Raw genomic sequence first — 20,081 nt, 5'->3', positions numbered from 1 at the left:
CTATGTTATGTTTGCACCAACTTGGAGATATCTGTGTCTGCATGATGCACCCATACAGTCATGGATTCACCTTGCTAAGGCCTTATTCATGCAGGACTATGGACCAGTCAGTAACCCCCACTAATTGCTAGGGAAAAGTCTGTGCAATTTGTGAGAGGTATACTGGGCTGCACTGAAAACCTTCTTGCTTTGGTCACTAGCACTTTGTAAGGAAGACAGCAACTTGTCTGCAAACACTGGCAAAGTATTCACCAAATTCTAGTATAACTGGGTAAAGTATGATGGAAACCATAAATGGAGACTGTTCATCTTAAAGTCAAAATTGGGCCTTTGAAATGTGTTAGTTGCAGCAGTGAGGCCCAACCTTTACTCTGAAGGTGAACAGTCTCTGTTTCCAGCTTGCATTGCACTTCTTCAATTTTCTGAACAGGTTGGAGAATAAATGGTGGATATTTGTAGACAAGCTGACGTCCTCCATGGAAACTACAGGTGACCCCAGCAAAATGCTAGTGACCAAAACAATCACAAAAAGGGCTTTGGTGCAGCACCTTTGTTGGGACCAATTTCAACTAGCAGCAGCCAACGAATTGGGCAATATACCAAATTTTTCCCTAGTGATTGGAGATTTCTAGAGGTTCACTTACTGGTCTCTAGATCTAGGTGTTTGATGCCTAACCAAGTTAATACCATGATTCATAGTCTATTAAAGTTTCTCGAGTGACATCCTACACACATTGATCAAGAGTTGTCAGTTGTATTACACATGTTACAACCATGGTTGCTAGGGAAATGTGTTTTACCCTGACTAGATGGCAGCGGCAACAGTGGCTGTTGCTGAGAGAGATAAGTTCTGGGTCCTGGGGATAGCTTCGGTTGTTATTTCCACAGTTGCCTATAGTTTTTTCCTGTGTCTACAAACACTTGTTAACTTCTAGCTGAGCAATATAAAAACTTTAAAAACTGTAACACAAACCAGAAGAAGAAGAAGAAGAAGGTTCATCTTCAAAGTAAAAGTTGAGCCTCAGTGCTGCAGCCAACATGTTTCAATTTTTACTTTGAGGACAGATGGTCTCCATTTCTGGTTTGTGTTGCACTTTTTCAGGTTTTACTACAGCTCAGCTAGTAGTTTACAAGTGTTTGTAGACAAACATGAAAAACTTTTCACAGTTTAACTGCAGCTCAGGGACTAGCTGGCCATTGTGTGTAGACAATTCTGCCACTTCCATTCAAACCACGATTGCAGCAGTATGCTAGTATGCTTGCTAACCAGTTGGGGAATACACATTTTTTGCTAGCAACCATTGTTTGAAAGGGGGTCACTGGCAGGTCTGTTGGCCTGCGTGACTGGGGCTTTAACAATCATTTTGCCAGCGACTGCCATCAACCTCCAGCAACTACCCATAACCAGTCAGGCAATACTAATTTTCCCCTCACGACGAAAGATTACTGGATGGTCACAGACAGTTCTCTAGGCCGGTGTGATTGGGGCCTTATTCATACCATGACTGTCACATGTCCAAAATGATAGACAAGTTAACATCAGAGGGTTAATCACATGTCTGCAAAACATCAAAAGGACTGACTTTCTTTTGGAATTAGCCTCAAGTTGTTATTTGAGCAACTGCAGTTTTTGGCACTCCCACACTGGCTTAATTTTTGAGCCCCAAAAGTTGGTAATACTTGATGACTTGTCACTGATGGTATTTATTTAACATTATCAGGAGAAAGACATTGTTTATTCATCAAACCAGTCGACTTTGGTCAATTAGCAACTTTAACATTTTGATAATGCACATAGGACAATGACAACAAAAGGTTTATGGTCTGTATGAAATAAATAGCAACTTTGCCCATTTACAGCTTGGCTGAATAAAACAAAAACAAGAGGGTTAATCTTCATATTAAAAAGGTATACAGATGAGCTGTGATACTCATGAACTCACTAATTCCTCAACAAAAATGCTCTCCTTTTTAAATAAAGCTTTTCAGTTTTAATATGTACCTTCAAGAGCCTGTTATAGTTAAATAAATAGAATGCTTTCCATTTTTAACATGCACATCCAATTTGCCTGGGGAAAGTATTTACACTTCACTGATCCTACTTGTCCACCAAATTCTCCACTTTTGTCTCAGCTAAACAGTTCTTTCTCTCATACATACACAAATGTACAGTCACTCTTGCAGACATGCTGCACCTATTTACTATTAACACAATATCTAAACCTATGGAAAGTGATCAAAATGCTAACGGTGAACATGGAATCCCATGTAGTGTGAAAGAAGAAACAGTCCAAACACCACATCTTAACTGGGGGAGGAAGGGAGGGAGGGGGGAGCTTACAAAAACTTTTTGTTTACAATTGATCATGCACTGTATAAATTCTTTGTGTTATTTGGCTTGAGAGTGTGTAATCAGTGGCTTCAATATCTACTTATTTCCTTTAAGTGAACAAAGAAAAGAGTAATATTTCCTGTGACAAATAAGCAATCCTACCAAATAATCTCTAACAATATTTAAGTCTTTCCCCCAGGAATCGTCACTGTCCTACAATAAGTGGTTTTACTATCTTTTCAGTAAGCTTCCACACATAACCAGGAGCTACTGCAAGGAGGTGTTTCTTCTGTCATGTCCATGTTAGCGTAGGTCCTGGCCATCCATCGCTCTTCAGGTTGAGATGGGCAGTTTATTCTGCGCTAATGTTAGCTTCCTCTTCTGTTTTCATGACGCAAAATAAGAGTTCTGCATGGAGTAGAGGCGGTCGATGGGGTTCCCCACGCGGGCCTGCAAGGAGTTGACTTCTGACGATGCCATGAAGCAGTCACTGAGGCTGGTTAAGGACGTGTCACTGTCTATGTCATGGAATGCAGAATCATTACCTGCAGAGAGCGGATACGGAAAAAGCCGTCAGGATTCAGAGGCAAAGGCGTCATTCAAAGAGCACAACACCCTACTCTGGCTGTGAAATCGGTGTAATCTTGTATTTGAGATTTATAGCAGCGTTGGGAAATTATAATTACTAATAGTCCCTTTGAGAAACTGCTGTTATGTGTCATCACAAATGTGAGAACTGTTTTGTTAGATATCATCAAAGCTCACTTTTTGCTGCGCTCACTGGGACAATTGCGGTCTGTGAGGGAGCATGTAAACAAGGGGCATCCTCCTAAAAGATCTGGTTAATAGCAACTGTTTACGCCTTTCATAAAACCTCAACATGTTATTTCTCTGGAGGGAATAGTTAACTTTATTACACTCTGGATCTTAATGATAGTGTTGCACAAAATGGGGACAGTGTTTTGAGACATATCTTTTAATGCCTTGCCAATATTGTTCTTTTCCCCAAACCAAAGGAGAGTGATGAGACTGGGGATTTGGTTCTTACTACCGAAGAGAACTAAATGGAGGCAAATTATAAGGAAGTTATGAACTTCAGGAAATGGTCCCTCTGGGACATGTTGAGGACATCGCTCGAAAATGTGTTATTCCAGTTACATCCTGTGGACTAACACTTGATTGACTGATTTTTTCTTTTTTCTTTTCCCCCCTCCCGCCTTTGTTTGCGCTCTAATTCCTTCCTTTATCAAACAGAAATCTGAGACTTGTTGTTTTCCAATTCTGATTCATTAGCTCACACGGTCTTCAATCATTATTTGCAGTGCATTTTATCTTAAGCTGCCCACATAGACCACATGTTTTTACCAACATTCGGAAACATCATCAGTAACGGGGCTGGGGGCAAGGAGTTAAAACCATATTAAACAGATTTGAAATTACACTTCAAAACCCAACGGCTTATGAGAACACTTGTGTTATCTCATGTGGGAGGAGAAGCTGCTCGTTCTTCTCTGTGAGCAACTTAAATCAGGGGGCTGTGGCCTGAGCACATGTCCCACACTGGGGAGCTTTGAGGTTGATCAAGGGACAGGCATGTGTGCGCTTTGTAAGCAGCAGTGGGGTTTTTGGGGGGTGTAGTAGTGTGTGTGTGTAAGGGAGGGGTGGGGGGTGGGGTAGATGCTCACCATATGGGTTCATATGGTCCCCGGGCATCTGTGGGGGGGTGAGCCCCTGTTGGAACGGGTCTGTGCTGTAACCATTCTGATCCATGGCGACCAGCTGCTGCTGCGGCGGAGCCAGCGGTGTGAAGGAGTTCATCATCCCTTCCATTCGATTAGACATCACCTCTGCAAGGCAATGAAAGCAAAGGGGGAAAGTTAATACAGCCAACAAGAAGACTTCAGATGAGTCTGCAAAATATTAAATGCCACTACGCAAACAGAGAGCTGGTGACGCTGACCAAGAGAAAACTACAGAGTAGGTACTTCCTGATAGATTCCTATTTGTACCCCAAATATGTGGATTGCTCGCCCTTGTTGTTTTTATGGAAACATACGGTAGTCCTCGCTGTGGCTTCTCTCCCATTTCCCTCTACAAACAATGCTCTTGGCTAACTGAATGTGGGACACAAAGTTCTTGTGGCTTCATCACTGGAGCCCATCCCCATTCGCTTTCCTTTATAGTGGTTAGGTGAAATGATGATGATTCATTTCATTTGGCTTCCAAACTGAATTTCCATTTTACCCTTCATGTGAAGTGCCCTTGTTTACACAGTGACATATTTGTAATTTGTAATTCAGCATCAGTAGCAAATACAGCTTTGATTAGAGCGCAGCGTAAGCGAGAGAAGAAAGGTTCCTGTTTTGAGATTAAGCAATTGGTACACCTTCTCCCTATTCCGATGTCAACATCAACAACAAACTATTGCCGCGATACAAACACTCTTGACCTACTTGGAGATATGTACAAATATCACTTTAAGCTTGGGGCTGCCGGAGACAATGGGCCTCCATTGTGTTTGCAGGGTATGTGGAGCATCGTACCTTGGCCAAGTCTTTGAGAATTCTGTTGTTCTTGTTGTTGCTGCTGTCTTCTTGCCAACTTCTTCATCTGAAACGAAGGAGTCAAAGTTGTGAGGAACTCCCAAAACTAACATGCTCTCTTTAATTTAAAAAGGATGCTCCTCGCTCTTCACCCTTGAATGAACTGCGTAAAATCTGTATCTGAGCGCACTTCATTGTCAAATATCAAAGGTTTTCACAAGATAATCATCAGAAAAGAGGAGGGCGTAGACATTTAATGCAAGAGTGAGCTAGATTTGCAGCTCCTTGCTCTTTTGCATTTGCAAAAGGAATGCAGTGATAAGTTTAACACACATAGTTGTGGTGATTTACTAGCTGAACTCTAAAATGGACCGAAGCTGCTTTTTTTGGGAGTGGGTAGGGTAAGGACACAAAATGCAATTTGTTTTGTGGTATTTGCTCTCACCTTAGCTCTCTGGTTCTGAAACCACACCTGGACCACCCGAACACTGAGTCCTGTCTCTGCAGCCAGAGTCTCCCTCACCTGAAAATCCAAACAAAATACTGTGAGCATCACACAAAAAACCGAAACGCTCCCTCTGAAATCCCGTTCCGCCTTAACACAACTGCCACAGTTCCTAACAGCCGCACTGCCTCTTTGATTTGCTTTTAAGTCAATGCTGACTGAATGCAGTGGTCTTTTTGGACCTACTGGTTATTGCCGCTTCAAAGTTCGGACCAAGTGCAGCGCCTGTTTTAGGGCCCGGGCTATGGAGGGAGTTCTCCTATCTCAGTGTGACATTTGGTGCAGACGGAGTGCGTTACACCAGACTGCCTCAGTTAACACAGAACAGAATGCTGCTTGCCACTTCAAAGCTCAGCTTTGAGGTGGGGGAGATTTTTTTAATTTGAGAATTTTATTTGTCAAACTACTGTAGGGCTCGTGGTTCGCATCTCAACTTCTATCTAAACCCTTACCAGGGAACTAAAAAAACATAAATCTCAGATTTTCTTTACTCAGTTGCAGCTGGTTATTAAAGCTTTGTCTTACCTTTCTGCAGGGCTTTGAAGAGACCTCAAAAGAAGCCTTAAAGGCCCGTCTCTGTTGAGTGGTCAGAATGGTTCGTGGTCTTTTGGGCCTCCTTGGATCCTTGCTGTCATCCCCCTTCCCCTGGCTCCCTATGCCTTTCTCTGGCTTGATGTCCAACTCCTCATCGTCACTTTTCTCTGTAAAGAGAATCAGTTCTCTGTATCATGAGCACAAGCTTGAACTGGCTACACCCTTATTTTTTTTGTCTATGACAGTCTGCTGATAAATATATTTTCATTCTTCCCTATTTCAAGAGATTCACACACCACAAGTGCCTAATCAAAGGAGACACATGTGTTTTTGATACATTATCAATTTATTACAAAAGGAAAAGGCCTCATGTATGATTAGACCTACAGACATCTATGGAAAGCACAGTGAAATATGCACATTTGTCACTGAACTGGACACAATGTCACTAGTAAATTATTACTCTCAGCTTTCTCTGATTTACACAGAATCAATCTCTGATAAGAGTACTACATCAAGTGCAACATGAAACAGGCAATGAGTACATATGGGAAATGCATCTCCTGCAACACAATATGTAAGATAGTCTCGATTCAAACTTAACCTTAAAATAATGACGGAATTTATACACTTTGCTAAACTTTAACTGTCAAGGGCAGGATATTAAAATCTGGGTCAGTAAAATTGTTGTCATTTATATAAATATATATGTGTGTTCAGACGTTAAATTGGGACAGAGCTGTCTGTTGGGAAGCCCCACCGTATTCACTTTTCACTGTTATCAGGGAATATTATGACAAGCACCCACTGATATTGCTTAGGCGAGATAATGTCCATTTTGCTTCACAGTTTTTACTTGTTCCAGTGAAGTCACTTATCTTTCTGATGCAGCAACCCACTGCACTCATGGTGTCACAGACTATATAATAATATAACAGTTATTTAAATAAAATGCAACATGAACAACTGTAAACATAATGGAACAAAAAGAAGGACTATATTTCACAGAACTTGAATTTGTATTTTTCTGTCTAATTCTTTAAAGAATAGCAACAATTTCATCACTAATTTATTTACACCATTAGCTCTATCTGGATTTAGAGTAATTAAAATTGAGCAAAATATAAATAATTAATGTTTCATAGAGTTTTCCGTTTCCTGAGACCTGATTTTGTTTAATAACTGAAAATAATTGACCTGCTAATCTGCTTCCACAACCTATGAGTTAATTATACTAAATGCTATTTAAAAAGAGGCAGGCCCACTGAGTAAAGAAGCATTTCCATCAAGCTAAGCTAAACTTTGAAGCCAGCAAGCATGGTTTGAACAGAGTATCAGACCAACTCAAATAAGACAGTAGTTTGAAAGCTAATTTACTGAATTGCAAGTTGTAATAGGCTAAATATCTGCACATGATGCAATATTATATAATGTAACACCACATAATGCTTTATACATAAACTGCTTTGGGCTGGTCACATCCTTTAGCTGATTGCTAGTAGATGATGAAAAAACAAAAAACAAATGACAATAGAATTTTTATTATTCAGTTATTACATTTAATATATTTTTTTCATATGAGGCTAAAAGAAAGTGTTTACAAATCAAAACTACAATTGCTGTTAACAAACCCCAATGACTTCAGGGCGCAGGCGCATGCTTGATGGCTTATTGTCTCCTGTCATCTGGTTCTGATATGTAACCAATGAAAACCTACATTTCATCTGCCACATGCCGAGGTTAACCTCTATTCATGTCAACATTTTCTCCATCTTTAAATTCTGAGACATGCACAAAAGACATGCCTGTGCGATACACTGGGATACAAGCAAACGAGGAAGACGTGGAGCAAATATTCCCACAAGTTGACAAAAGTTGACACAGGCACAGATGTATTTGACAAATTCCCTGCTTTTGTGCATGTTTAAATGCGAGCCAGATGGTAGTGAACAGCGAGGCTTGGCAAGATGCCTCAATGTGTATGGAGGCTATAGGAGAGGAACACTAGAGCTGATAAGAGTGGAGGTGCAGGCTTTCTGCAGAAAGGCCTCAAATCCCTCTGTCACTCACCGTGATACAGTGATTTAATTCTTTCCAGCACCAGATCCTGCCCACGCATGGAGCACCATTAATACAGGGTGGCTTGGCTTTGTCCTGCTTCCACTTCCTACTGTATCATAAACTTACGCTCCCTGCTCTAATGAATGCTACAAAATCAGCCACTGAAAAGCTGCAGATGGAGCTACGCTAGACTTTTTACGGCCTGGGCTGTAAGCAAGACCTCAGATGTCAGATGTCAATACATCTAGTATCTAGAACTGCTTTAATCCTTTGCTATTGACAAAACTAAAACTAAATCCAGTAAGATTCAGAACCAGGTTCCTCGTGGAGGACGTCTTAGGTGGCCACAGCTGTGATGGGACAGAGCATACAGAATACAACACCCTGGTGCCATTTGACGATCGCACCACAGTGTCGTTCTCACTCTTGTGTGAGAGGGTGCAGAAGGCTCACCTGAGTCTGAGTCATCCGGGCTGACCGAGCTGAGTAAGTCTTTCTCCCTCTCGTAGTCAATCTTGCAAAGCAGCTGACCCTCCTTCAGAACAAACTCATCGCCCTTCCTCAGCTGGCGGTCGCACACGCAGCAGCAAAAGCAGTTCAGGTGGTAGACGCACTCCAGAGCACGCATCACAAACTCTGTGGGGGCGATTTTCTCCATGCAGCCGCTGCACTTGGTTGCAAACAACCTATAAAGAAATAAAAGAGAATATGGTAGGAAGTGTGGTGATTTAAACAGAACACCCAAACCGAGTTTTGCTGTTCAAAGCAGCACTTGTGAAAAAGATAAAAATAACACAAGTAAAAAAACATGCATTTTCTAAATGGAGGTATTTATTGTTAAGGGGGAAAGAAAATCCAAAGCTACGCGACCCTGTGTTAAAAAGTGATTGCCCCATAAGCCTAATAACTGGATGCAGTCAAGCATCTTTTACAGCGTTGTGCAGGAATTTTGACCCACTCTTCTTTGCAGAATTGTTGTAATTCAGCCACATTGAAGGGTTTCTGAGCATTAACTGGCTTTTTAAGGTCGTGCCACAGCATCTCAATCGGATTCAGGTTAGGGCTTAGTCACTCCAAAGTTTTTTTAAGCCATTCAGAGGTGGACTTGCTGGTGTGTTTTGGTTACCTTTGTCTATCATTAAATTTTGTTGGATAACCGGAAACATCTAAAGTGTGACAAATATGCAAAACACTAGGAAATCAGTAAGGGGGCAAACACTATTTCACACCACTGTATACTTATATCTGGTTTGATTATGACTGTTTCAGTATCTTGGTCCTGTGTAGTGTCCAGCTCATTTGGCCTTACAAAATATTTAACAATAGCCTGGAAGGCTTTATGACAAATTATTATTCACACTTCCATAAGCATAGTCCCATCTAGCCCGTTTTGCCAGGGAACTTCTATAAACCTCACCAAAACAAAGGCTCGAAACCAAACATAACAAATCAGGCTTCTTCAATTGGATCTTATCAAACGAATAGTTTGTCTAATCACTGCGCAAAGGACAATGAAACACAAAATGTAATCCATCCTCGGCAACACCAACATAAAAAAGAAATAGACACTGCTTTATATATCTGCCTACTTTAATTGCCAATTGTAAAGTTCTACTTCTTAACTTTTGCATTCGGTGTTAATTAGATTTTTCTGCATTGTAATCATCTTTAATTTGAATGTAATTTCTAAGCGTTGGTTTCCCTCCACCGTTCCTTATATCTTAAGATTTATTTGAAAGTATTTATGTGCCACTTCAAGTTATCTCAACAAACATAATTTAAATTTGGAAACTGAAAATATTGCAGGGACCTCTCTCACCCGACAGTAATTACGTGCACGATGAGAGTTGAAGCTATTCTTCCTCAGGGACCTGAATGTTCAACAGGTCTTACCAACTTACATCTCTGCCTATCTGCTAATTGTCCAGGGTTACAGTGTTTGCCGTGCAACGAAAGAGGTGCCTCCTTTGGCAGCTAGTCATCTGTTAAAATTTTAGGCTGAGCCCAGCCTTGCATCATTCCAAGTGAGCTCAGTCATGGGGACTGACCCCAACCCCCTCACAAGCCTGACCAAACCCCCCCCCCCCAAAAAAAAAAAACATGCTCCAGTGCAGCAACTACTAAACCCTGATGATCTTAATCAAGCCTTTGTTGGCAGTTTATGCATTTCTTTCATATCCACACAATGCTCTATATGCATCAGATATCATATCATGATTCATTGCTGGTTAGTGGGCCTGGTCTGTCTGTATCTCATCTTACCGTCTAATATCGTGCCTCTGTGGCGCAACACTGCCTCTATCACCATTTCCTAGACAACACTTCCATCTTCTTTTATGTGCTTTCAGGAAGATGTTTGCATTGTTTTATTGGTGACTGAGTGGCATTTAATTTGCCCTCCGTTGTTTAGAAGAAGCCACATTAAATGGAGCAAGGAGGCAGGGAGTGTGGTTGATCTTGTCCAGCCGTAAAGCTGGATTTATTAGTGGCCTCTTTGTTTGCCCTGGTCTGGAAGACAGCTGGCAACCGCCTATCTATTTGTGGTGAACATCTATTTCATTGTGCAAGGCAGGGAGGTAGTGAGAGGAGCAATTGACATCATCTGCTGGTTCGGGACGGGGTTGAGCGATAGTGATGAATATAATGTGTAAATATGAGAAGAGGGGAAACCAAAGGGTGGTTTTGTTATGGTAATGGTGTTATAGGTACTGATTGAGTAGTGATATGGTGTGTGCGTGCGTGTGTGTGTTCACACATGTAAATGCATTTGTATGAACAGCTGTGTGCACGCTGGTAGCAAGTTTGGTTTTTGTTGTTGCCTCTGCAGCTTTCTAAAATAATTGCTTCACTGCTGCTCATCAGATCGCAATCGGGAGAGCTACATTTTATAACATCGTAATCACTTCACAACAATTAATAGCCTATTTTACTAGTTTCGAGATATCCATCCATCTATTCATCATAATGAGCATTACAACCTGGATCCATAAGCAAAGGACGGTTAGACAGAGCATCTTCTTTTCTTTATAAAACAACAGAGATGTCAGCCCAGGCACTCTCTGGGTTCATAAAATCCTTTAATCTTTCATTTATTACAATAAGTTAAGAAGATTATTATTGAACTATGGAAAAACCTCTAGGATAATCCCCTGGAAAAGAAATTTCGGCATGTTTCTCAAACAAACATGGATCTTGTTTAACTGACCTGCCAACCTGGATCGGTTTTCTAAACAAACTACCCAGTTTGGCTTATAAAAAATAAATTAGAAAAAACATTTAGAACATTAGAAAACATTTTAAACACTGACTTATTCCCGCAAACGGCGCATTAATAGGCCAGTTTCTAGGTTTTAGAAGGATCGTTATAGGCTGGGCTCATCTTAAGGAAGCGATGAGTTTGTCAAGACAAAGTTCCCAGCTCTAAGTCTGTTTGGCTAAAGGTTGCCAGCTTAGGCTCAGAGAGAGCGCAAAAAGTTGAGGAAATGACTTATTAGCGCGGTTTTGATATGTCCAGCACTCCGTATTCACCTACGACCGCTCTCTAAAATCTTCTCATCTAGATGAAAACATTCTCATTCAGCCCTCTTTCCTTTCTTCTTTCTCCTTTGCCGAGTCTAATCTTGTAAGCCATTATTTTTCTATTTCCCCTCTCTGTCACTTTGCATTATTTTTGCTGCTGTAATTCCCATTCGTCCCTTCTGGAATCTTCCTGTCCTGCTTTGTCCTCGGGTCTAATCCGGACTTTCTGCCTGTTTTCAGTCCCCGGTCCCCTTTCTCAGTGGGGTTCAGATGGAAAAGCCATGCATGACGCCCCTTCTATGGCAACCACACCTCCACAGGAAGGCAACGCCGACTTTTCGGATGGGCAGAGAAGGCCTTTGAGAAGCTGGCAGCAGAAGTAAATCCTTCTCTAAGGAACAAGGAGAATTAGCAGGGAGCAGTGGACTAGGGATTTAACCCTACCCCTCTCCTTTGAAAGGCACAGTCAGTCCCACTCCTGCGGCTAGCCACAATCAAACAGAGGAGGAGTGGGGAGGTGGCAGCGGAGAACACAAACTCCCTGAATGACACAAGCAGTGGATTGTGGAGGAGCCTAATCCCACTTTAATACCTTTCCAAGTTCAGCTGCTAAAGAATGCTCTTTAAAACAACACCACTGTGTGAGCAGTGAAGGTTGACCAGAGGGAGGCACGCCATTCAACCTCCCTAACATTACCTGATTAGTGGTTTGAGGAACAGGCCGCTGCCAACAGGAGACAGAGAGGGAGATGTAAATGATTATTTTATATATAGAGAGAAAAACATATCAACAGGCGGTATTTAACTGGAAACTGCACCAGGAAAGAGACACCGCTCCCTGCACTGATCTACAGGGATATTAAAGATATCAAAGAAGATGTAGCTGCGACTGAAAATCAGACCTGAACTGATTTAAGTGATCAATTACCACTTTGTCCCTCTAGCTGATCCCAGTGACCAATCATATTAAAGCTTGTATCCACCTAAAATCCACTTTCTGGACGTTGAGCTGCTTTCGGTAACTTGACTCCCAGTGTTGCAGAGGTGAACCAGCATCAGTATAAAAAGACACCACAAAGGGGACCACCAGCGCGACAGTCGCGTCCCGGCTCTCGCCTTTCCTCCTCCCACACCTGAGCGCACAGATCAAGTGATGAGACCCTCCCGTGTGGATCAATGGCCGCATCTCAAGCCAAGAGGACTGTCAATATTTACCCAGGCCTCCCCGGGACGGGACTCATAAATGAAAAGAAGAGGCCATCTCAGCACATACCTCACTCCCGGAGGAATCATTACATCCCTCTTTTTAATCCTGTGTCCACATACCTGTAATCCCTTGTCTGTTCTTTTTTTTTTCTAAGGATGTCGCTCTCTCTCCGTGACAGATTATCACACTGCTGAGGCTTGTAAGGCTTGCAAGAAAATGCACAAAATGCAGCATCAACAACAGCAGATAGGACCCAACCCCCCAACCCCTCCACACACACACAAAAAGAACAATTATAAAGTGGGCAAAGGCCAGAAACAAGTGAACACTTAAAGTGAGTAAAGTGCAGCTGAGAAACGTCGGCCTCTGTGTCGTTCATCTTCTATCCTTTCTGTTTTTGCAAGCGCTTTGGAGAACTATCCACGCTCCCTTTGAGCAGATTATGGGCAACTTAAAGTGTGACAACATCTTAAGCTCTCACCACATGTTGCCAGTGATTGCCCTTCTACAGACATTACATTTAATGCTTCTGCTGCAGTGATAAGCATCAGGAGGACTGGATGGGATAAAAGGAAACCAGAAGAATAAGAGAGAAGGTTGGAGGGGGGCAGAGGGGATGAGTATGGAGCTGCTTATGCTGCTTGATAATCACGCTACATTTAGCAACACGTGCAATAGTCTCACCTAACTCCCCTTTTGCTATTGAACAACACTCTGAGAGACAGCAGAAGAATTTAGGAAAGAACAGCCAGAGCTATTATGTCACCACAGCCCTTCAAAGACAGAAGGGATGAGGATTATCCCGGCAGCAGCTGTAAGCTATTACTTTGAAGATGGGCTCTCGTGTTTGGGCAGGAAACCTGTGGCCATGCCAATCATGCAGAGGTGAGAGATGAGGCCTGTGAGGCAGGTCAGGAAAGGGCCCTCCGGACGGGATGGAGCGAATGACTTACTGGCTAAAGCTCAAGTCAGTCATTTCACAAACTGCCTGACACAGCTGATGAGCATGTTTCCAGGACTTTTTACTTTCAAGGCAGACTAGTTCACTTAAATTTTTTGGTGGTTATGCTCATTCACATTCTTGCTAATAAGTCTTTTTTTTTTTTTTTTTACTTTAAAGCGAAATATGTGAGTAGAACCGGTGTCCAGGCAGACTACATTAGCAGAAATACTACAGCACAAACCAGGATAAAACCAGAGAATATATAAAAGATAGCAGTAGCCTTTGTGACCTCTCCCAGCGAAACATGATATTCGTTGTCTTTTGATCTAATGGGGCTCATAATATAAAAAACAAACGTCGTGATGTATTCAAACTAGCGATTGAGGTGATAAAATCATTGAGGAAGTCTTTCCTTAGGTCATAAATCAAGTGATAAGTAGAGTCCTTTTCTCACTCACTTCCACAGAATCAGACTTCTATTTAAAAACAGTGGAGTTGCCCCCTGCTGGCAATAAGAAAGAATGCAAGTTTGTTGCAAGTTGCCGCTCCACTGGCTTTTCCATCACAGTGAATGAAATGGATATGGAAAAAGTTACTAGCAATAACATTTTACACTGACCAAGGTTTGTAGGTCAGACTCTGATTTCTGTTTAAATGCAGGAGAAGTCAGTTACCTGTGGAAATGGTTAGCTTGGTTCAACCAAATTTAAAATCCACCATTAAAAAACATGAGTCAAAAGGACAGAGCTTATCTGTTTTTGATGCGCTAATGCTACAGTAACATGCTGTAGCCCTGTTTTTATCTGATATTTATTTTCTTGCGGATCTCAAAGAATTATCTTGACAAACAGCTAGTATATCAAACGAAAAGCTTGTTTCTCCTTCACGTTTTCAGATTATATTCTGTCCTGTTTGCTGTCTGAAAAGCACCAAACTAATCCGTCACAGCAGAGACTTTCCAAACTGTTGAACAGCCACTATTTCAGTTTTTTTTTCACAAGACACGCCTTAATAAGGGATAATTGGTTTTGTAGCAACTGTATCAAGAGCTTTGGCCATAGAAGAAAACATTTGATCCCCAGATGTTTAGCTACATGTGAAAGGGAGGACGGCAAACCTTTTCAACTTCGTCTCAGCATTGTGAAAATTACTTTGCTATGTACATTTACGCTGACCTCTGCACGTGGCAGACACGCAAGCCTAAAAATAATCTGAATTTGGCTGATACGAGTGTTTGATTGCTTGCAGAGGGGCCTAATGATGAAAGCAGATTCGAATAAGGGGGAGCCTGTACATTAACACACCATATTTTTGTGTGTAAAGCAGATAAAGTGTCATTGATTCTTTCACCATGAAAGGAGCCTGAAACAAACTTTCGGCCTGCGTGAGCAGTAAAGTGTTAAAAAGTAGTAGCGATGATGCCGTCTGCATAAACAACCTCTGTGGCTGACCTTGTTTCATAGTATCAGCATTTCTCTTTGGAGCATAGATTCATGGAGAGTAATGAAGCCAAATAAAAAGTGCCATCCTTCTGCTCCCAAAGGCCAGCTCCAGTCAGCTCTAAAAGCTGCTTAATCACCATCCCGTGCTTACTACATTAGCATAATAATGGCCTTTAAATTGAGGCTCTTTGTTTTTTAATTAAACTCCCAGCAGGTAAAAGTAAAACACATTAACGGGAAATGTGTACACCACTAATGGCCCAAAGGTGCCTTCTTCATCACGTAGCTCTGGCCACAGGGTTCTGCTTGTTTCCTGCACCGAAGCGCAGCACCGGCAGCCTGCGAGCTCACAGGGGAGGAATGAGACAAGCTGATTGCACTTGGCATAGCAAAGATAATAGCAGGAAGAGGTGTTCGATGTGTTCGAGTATGCATATATGCACCTGCCCTGCATCTCAGAGGGAGCGTGCGCGATAATAGCTGCTGAACAGAGCTACACTAAATCTGTAAAAAAAAAAAAGGCGGATCTTACAGTGAATGTGGAGTCAAATGTTTCCAGGATCATCTATCCCACATGTCCACTATTGTGAAAATAAATACGGCCACTTTATTTCTATGGCAGCATGAGCTCCTATGTGCTGGAATGTACAGCTCCTCAGACGAGTCTCCCCGCACCCCCCCATGACTAGACGGACATCCCAGGCATATCTGTGTGTGAGGCTATACCGCACAGCTGCAAAAAGAAATCCTAACCCTTAAGTCATTATTCAAATGATCTCATTCCATGCGCCGTGCTCTTCACAGATTACGCAAATCCCGAAATACAGTTAAGAGAGAACGTGTTGTTCGAACAGACTGCCTCTAAACATGCAGACCACGTCTCAGTTTTCCTCGACTATGCTCTAGTTGAAAACGAGCGTTTCTGCTGTGTGGTATCAAGCTATATGGCATACGACAGAGTCAGTGCCATGCCGTGTTCAAGCTCTGTCTTGCAGCATCAGTTTACCCAGTGCCTCTCTCCTTTACACCGATCTGCTAATGAGTCACTAGGAAAACAGCGTGGAAATAATCCTCCGCTGCCACACAGGTAGAACAAAGCTCATGGAGTGAAAAGGACAGTGTATTGGGCAGCAGAGGAGGCTAAGTACACATCTAAATACAAGAGTAAGCAGGCGAGCACACACGATGCTGTTTGGACAGCTGGTCTTCCTGAGTATGTAAAATGAGTGCAACATCGCATTTAAGTACGGTTTTTAGAGCTCAGAGCAAACAATATGGTCACACGCCCCCGAGTGACAGTGTCAGTGAAGAAATTATGACACTGGAGATTTGGAGATTTATTCTTTTACTTATTCTTTAAAAACATTTTTTTTAAAAAAAAGACAGTAATTTAAAAGGCGGTTTATTCCGCCTCCTGTAAGAAGCCATCAGTGATAGATTTGACAGCTTTACGACACAGACACGAGAAGCAAGTCTGGACTGCTCCTGCTGAGACACCCGTAAAAATCACTCGCACCCTTTTTGTATATGTTTTAATAGCGCTGTTTGTCCGTCCTCCTTCCAGGCTGATCTGCGTGAGGTGAAGGGGACTATAGTGCTTATGCAGGACTGCGATCGACTGCTGCTTCTGAGGGAGCGGGCAGAACGGCGAGAGCGATGGCTAGTGAGTGTAATGGCTATCAGATGTTATATGACTACAGTTTAGCTTTTTTTTTCTTCGTAAGCAACAGTCAATTTGAAAAAGTTGCAGCAGCGAAAACAATTTGCATCTCACGTCCAGTAAAATAACACAGATTAGATTAAATCATGATGTGCATAATTACAAGAGGTTTGAAACACGGTCTAAGACACTTTACTTTCTTCATTATAAGAAAATAAATGGACTCGGTTTTCAGATTCAGCGCTGGAATGGTTAAAAAACAACATTTGGATTGGAGGGCTTTATAATTACTATTGACCCAGAGGTTCTGGGTCTAAGAAATAAAACAAACAGTAATATGAGGTGTTCAAAAGCACAAGTCTGCAAATATGCAAAGACAGGGTCTGGTGGAGAGCATCGTGCTTCGGCTTCTTTTCTCCGGCTCCTAATCTGTGGGCCTACACAATATTAAGACGGCTTTGGAGCCACTTGTGACCCAGCTGTGCACTAATGAAAAATTCCACAGCTCTGTGCGGAGGCCAGTGGAGCTTGACCCCTTTCCACCCTAAACCAAGCAATGTCCATCTTGAGGAGTTTACTAGGGCTCAAAGATACTAGATTAAAAGGTAGAAAAAGGAGAAAGAGAGACAATCTGGGAAAGTCTAGAAAAAAAAGCCCTTATGTGCTTCCCATCCTTTTCTTCCTCCAGTCTTTAGTATATTGGTGTGGAGTAAAGTGTTTGCCCAGGTTTTAATGGGCAGAGATGATCTGGAGATCATTGTGACTGAGGATGGTTGCATAAGGGGGTCTCTGTTTACTTATCAGAGATTCGGCCTAAGCCCAAAATTACTTTGGAGCGAGTGAATGTGAGGCAACCAGGAATTAGACGTCGTTCACAAGATCCGGATCCATGTGTTTGTGATCCCTCTGCCCTTGATTCTCTGTGTCCGCGTCTCAACCGAGACAAAAGTCAGCACCATAGAAACAGATGTCTAAAGAACACCAAACATGAATGAGTCTGCTGACTGCACAAGCGTATACAGTGATAGCAAAGATGTTAACTACTTAGAAGGGTCAATAAGCAGTGAGAGTTTTTATAAGGATGTATACATTTTAGGCTTGTCTATCTTTCATTATCTTTTCTGTTTTTTTCCTCCTCCTTTGCATTTATTTATCTGAACTTAAAGATAATTTAAAGAACGCCCACTCTCTGCTGCTATCATGTGGCCTCACAGATGCACAGACATGCAGATAAGATCTAGGAAAGAAGCCAAGAAATGCAGGGGGGGGGGGGGGAAGAGACACACACAAAAAACACACAATGAAAGGAAGATGGATGAAAATATGGCTCACATAATTTCATAAGAGTGTTTTTTAAAGAGCTAGTTGGGGATTTTAATTACTGTATAACATTGTTCACTGATATCAGAAGACAGTGGCGGCTGAACGATCGCAGCAGGATAGATCAGCAGAGCAGGATCAATAGCAAGCACTTTACCGGTCAACTCAAATTCTCATCAGAACGAATGATAATAATCCTCCTCTCCAGGGGACTCCGAATCATTGATACTCTCAAATTGTCACATACTTTAAAAGATGAGCGCGGTATTCCTTGAGGGAATGGACTGCAGAGCTAAACGTGCGGTGGGATTGAGGTGGCGCAGGGGTGAGAGGAGATAAAAATGAAAAGAAAGGAAAAAAAAGCAAATGAAAAATAAACATTGTTATTGAAAGACAGGATGCTCTAAGACCCGGGGGCTGCGGATTAGCATTCAGATTAGCATTCAAATAATATATTTGAATTTCTGATCAGCAATCCTCTTCAAAGAGCTAAATCCCAAGATTAGCAGGTGTTATGCTAAAAAGCTGTGGTTTTTTTTTTTCCTTTTTTTTTTTGTCGGGAACGTAGCTACACTAGCCAAACAAATATGTCTTTGAGTGTGAAGAGCTGGCATGGATATGGTTGTAACCATGGCGACTGACTGGTAGTTAGGAGCCCTGGAGAAAGCTGCAGTGTTGGAATGTGTCAAACAGACAGAGGGGCGCACACACACCGCAGAGCAAACCAAAAACCTGCTGTTTCACTAAAGACCATCGGCTACATTATTGAGACCACCTACAAATTCCCAGGAGATTCAGGTCGAGAGCGAAAGAAAGGTCATTTTGCATCATCATATAAATATATTTAGATATATTTTTAAAATATATTCTTTTCCAATTGGTTTGATTTAAGGATGCCTGGTCCAGCCAAGGGAGTCAGATATGAAAAATGATGAATTCATGCTTGTCTGGTTTCCACAGAAAGATGAACTGAAACAAAATCTGCTATCCTTTTTCCCTAACACATGTCCCTTTATATCACAGTATATAAAGCAGTGTAATGTTACCACAGTTTATGTTATATTTCAAGAGCTACACTATCAGCAGCAATGCAGTTAATAATATTTTCTAAATCTCTGTGGACTTTACATTTGTATATGCTGAAAGTAGATTGAAATGCCCACTGCACGACTCCCGCGAAAAGACTTTATTTGCTCTGCATAAGGCTACACATATCCACATAACACATGTGACATATTTCACCTCATGTTCATCAGTCAAGTAGGTGAGATGTGTGTTAAAATATGTAAAAAAAAAAAATAGATAAATGAAACCAAATTCCTCACTGTATGCAAGATGCAAATGTGTGATGTTTTATGACATTACATGCGAAATGTGCACTTAAAATTAAAATAATGTATCCAGAAAAGTGTCAAAGGACAAAATGTAACTAAATTCATTTGAGCTACAGTTAAAATTAAACCTTTAAAGACATGTTTTATGAATACAAAAACATATCAGGACACTGTATAATACATCACAAAGCCTTTATTTTACCGACTACAGTAAAATAACAAACGAGCTGCATATGTAACCGCAGTCACAGAACTTTTTCAGTGTACTATCATAAGTAACTGTCCATGCCGATATGAGAGATTTTGTTAATTTTAGTCATTCTAAGGGTCTAAGTTCCTCTACCAGCCATATAATTAGCCAGTTTACAGCAAACATATTGAAGCAGCTACTTTGAGAATCAGTATGTATACCTGCGTGCAATCCTGCAGTATTAGTCCCTACGCTATTTTCTTTTCTTTCTTTTTTAGCTCTACCTTCCACACAAGATACAAATAACTCTAGAAGAACAATATAGGAATTGTCTGTACAGGCTGCAACATGCGTTGTGTACGTGGGTGTTTGTGTATTTAATCTTGAAAGGGAAATTCTCTCTCCATTGTAGCAGCTAATGTTACTGCGAAACTATTTTGTTCATGACTTAAAGTACTCAAGCATGCATTTTGCCCTGGGAGGTCTGGCAG

At 41.6% G+C, this 20,081-nt stretch overlaps 1 protein-coding gene across 4 annotated transcripts in view; it reads right to left on the bottom strand.

The window, feature by feature from the left end:
- Positions 1 to 6: 6 nt before the first annotated feature.
- lmx1bb (LIM homeobox transcription factor 1, beta b) overlaps positions 7 to 20,081 on the bottom strand; it is a 52,803-nt gene continuing 32,728 nt past the window's right edge. For all 4 annotated transcript variants that reach the window (XM_005926916.3, XM_014335055.2, XM_005926917.3 and 1 more), the window contains exons 6-11: positions 8,429 to 8,661; positions 5,906 to 6,081; positions 5,321 to 5,398; positions 4,876 to 4,942; positions 4,018 to 4,179; positions 7 to 2,877 (exon numbers count right to left, since the gene is read on the bottom strand). In XM_005926916.3, coding sequence (XP_005926978.1) covers positions 2,720 to 2,877; positions 4,018 to 4,179; positions 4,876 to 4,942; positions 5,321 to 5,398; positions 5,906 to 6,081; positions 8,429 to 8,661 — 874 coding nt within the window. In that variant the 3' untranslated portion in view covers positions 7 to 2,719. The remainder of the gene's footprint in view (positions 2,878 to 4,017; positions 4,180 to 4,875; positions 4,943 to 5,320; positions 5,399 to 5,905; positions 6,082 to 8,428; positions 8,662 to 20,081) is intronic.

Source organism: Haplochromis burtoni, unplaced genomic scaffold (genome assembly GCF_018398535.1).
Source record: "Haplochromis burtoni strain Fernald_Lab_line unplaced genomic scaffold, NCSU_Asbu1 Contig_95, whole genome shotgun sequence".
Lineage (NCBI taxonomy): Eukaryota > Metazoa > Chordata > Actinopteri > Cichliformes > Cichlidae > Haplochromis > Haplochromis burtoni.
Note: the sequence above shows the minus strand (reverse complement) of the source record. Positions and strands in the feature narration are given on the sequence as shown.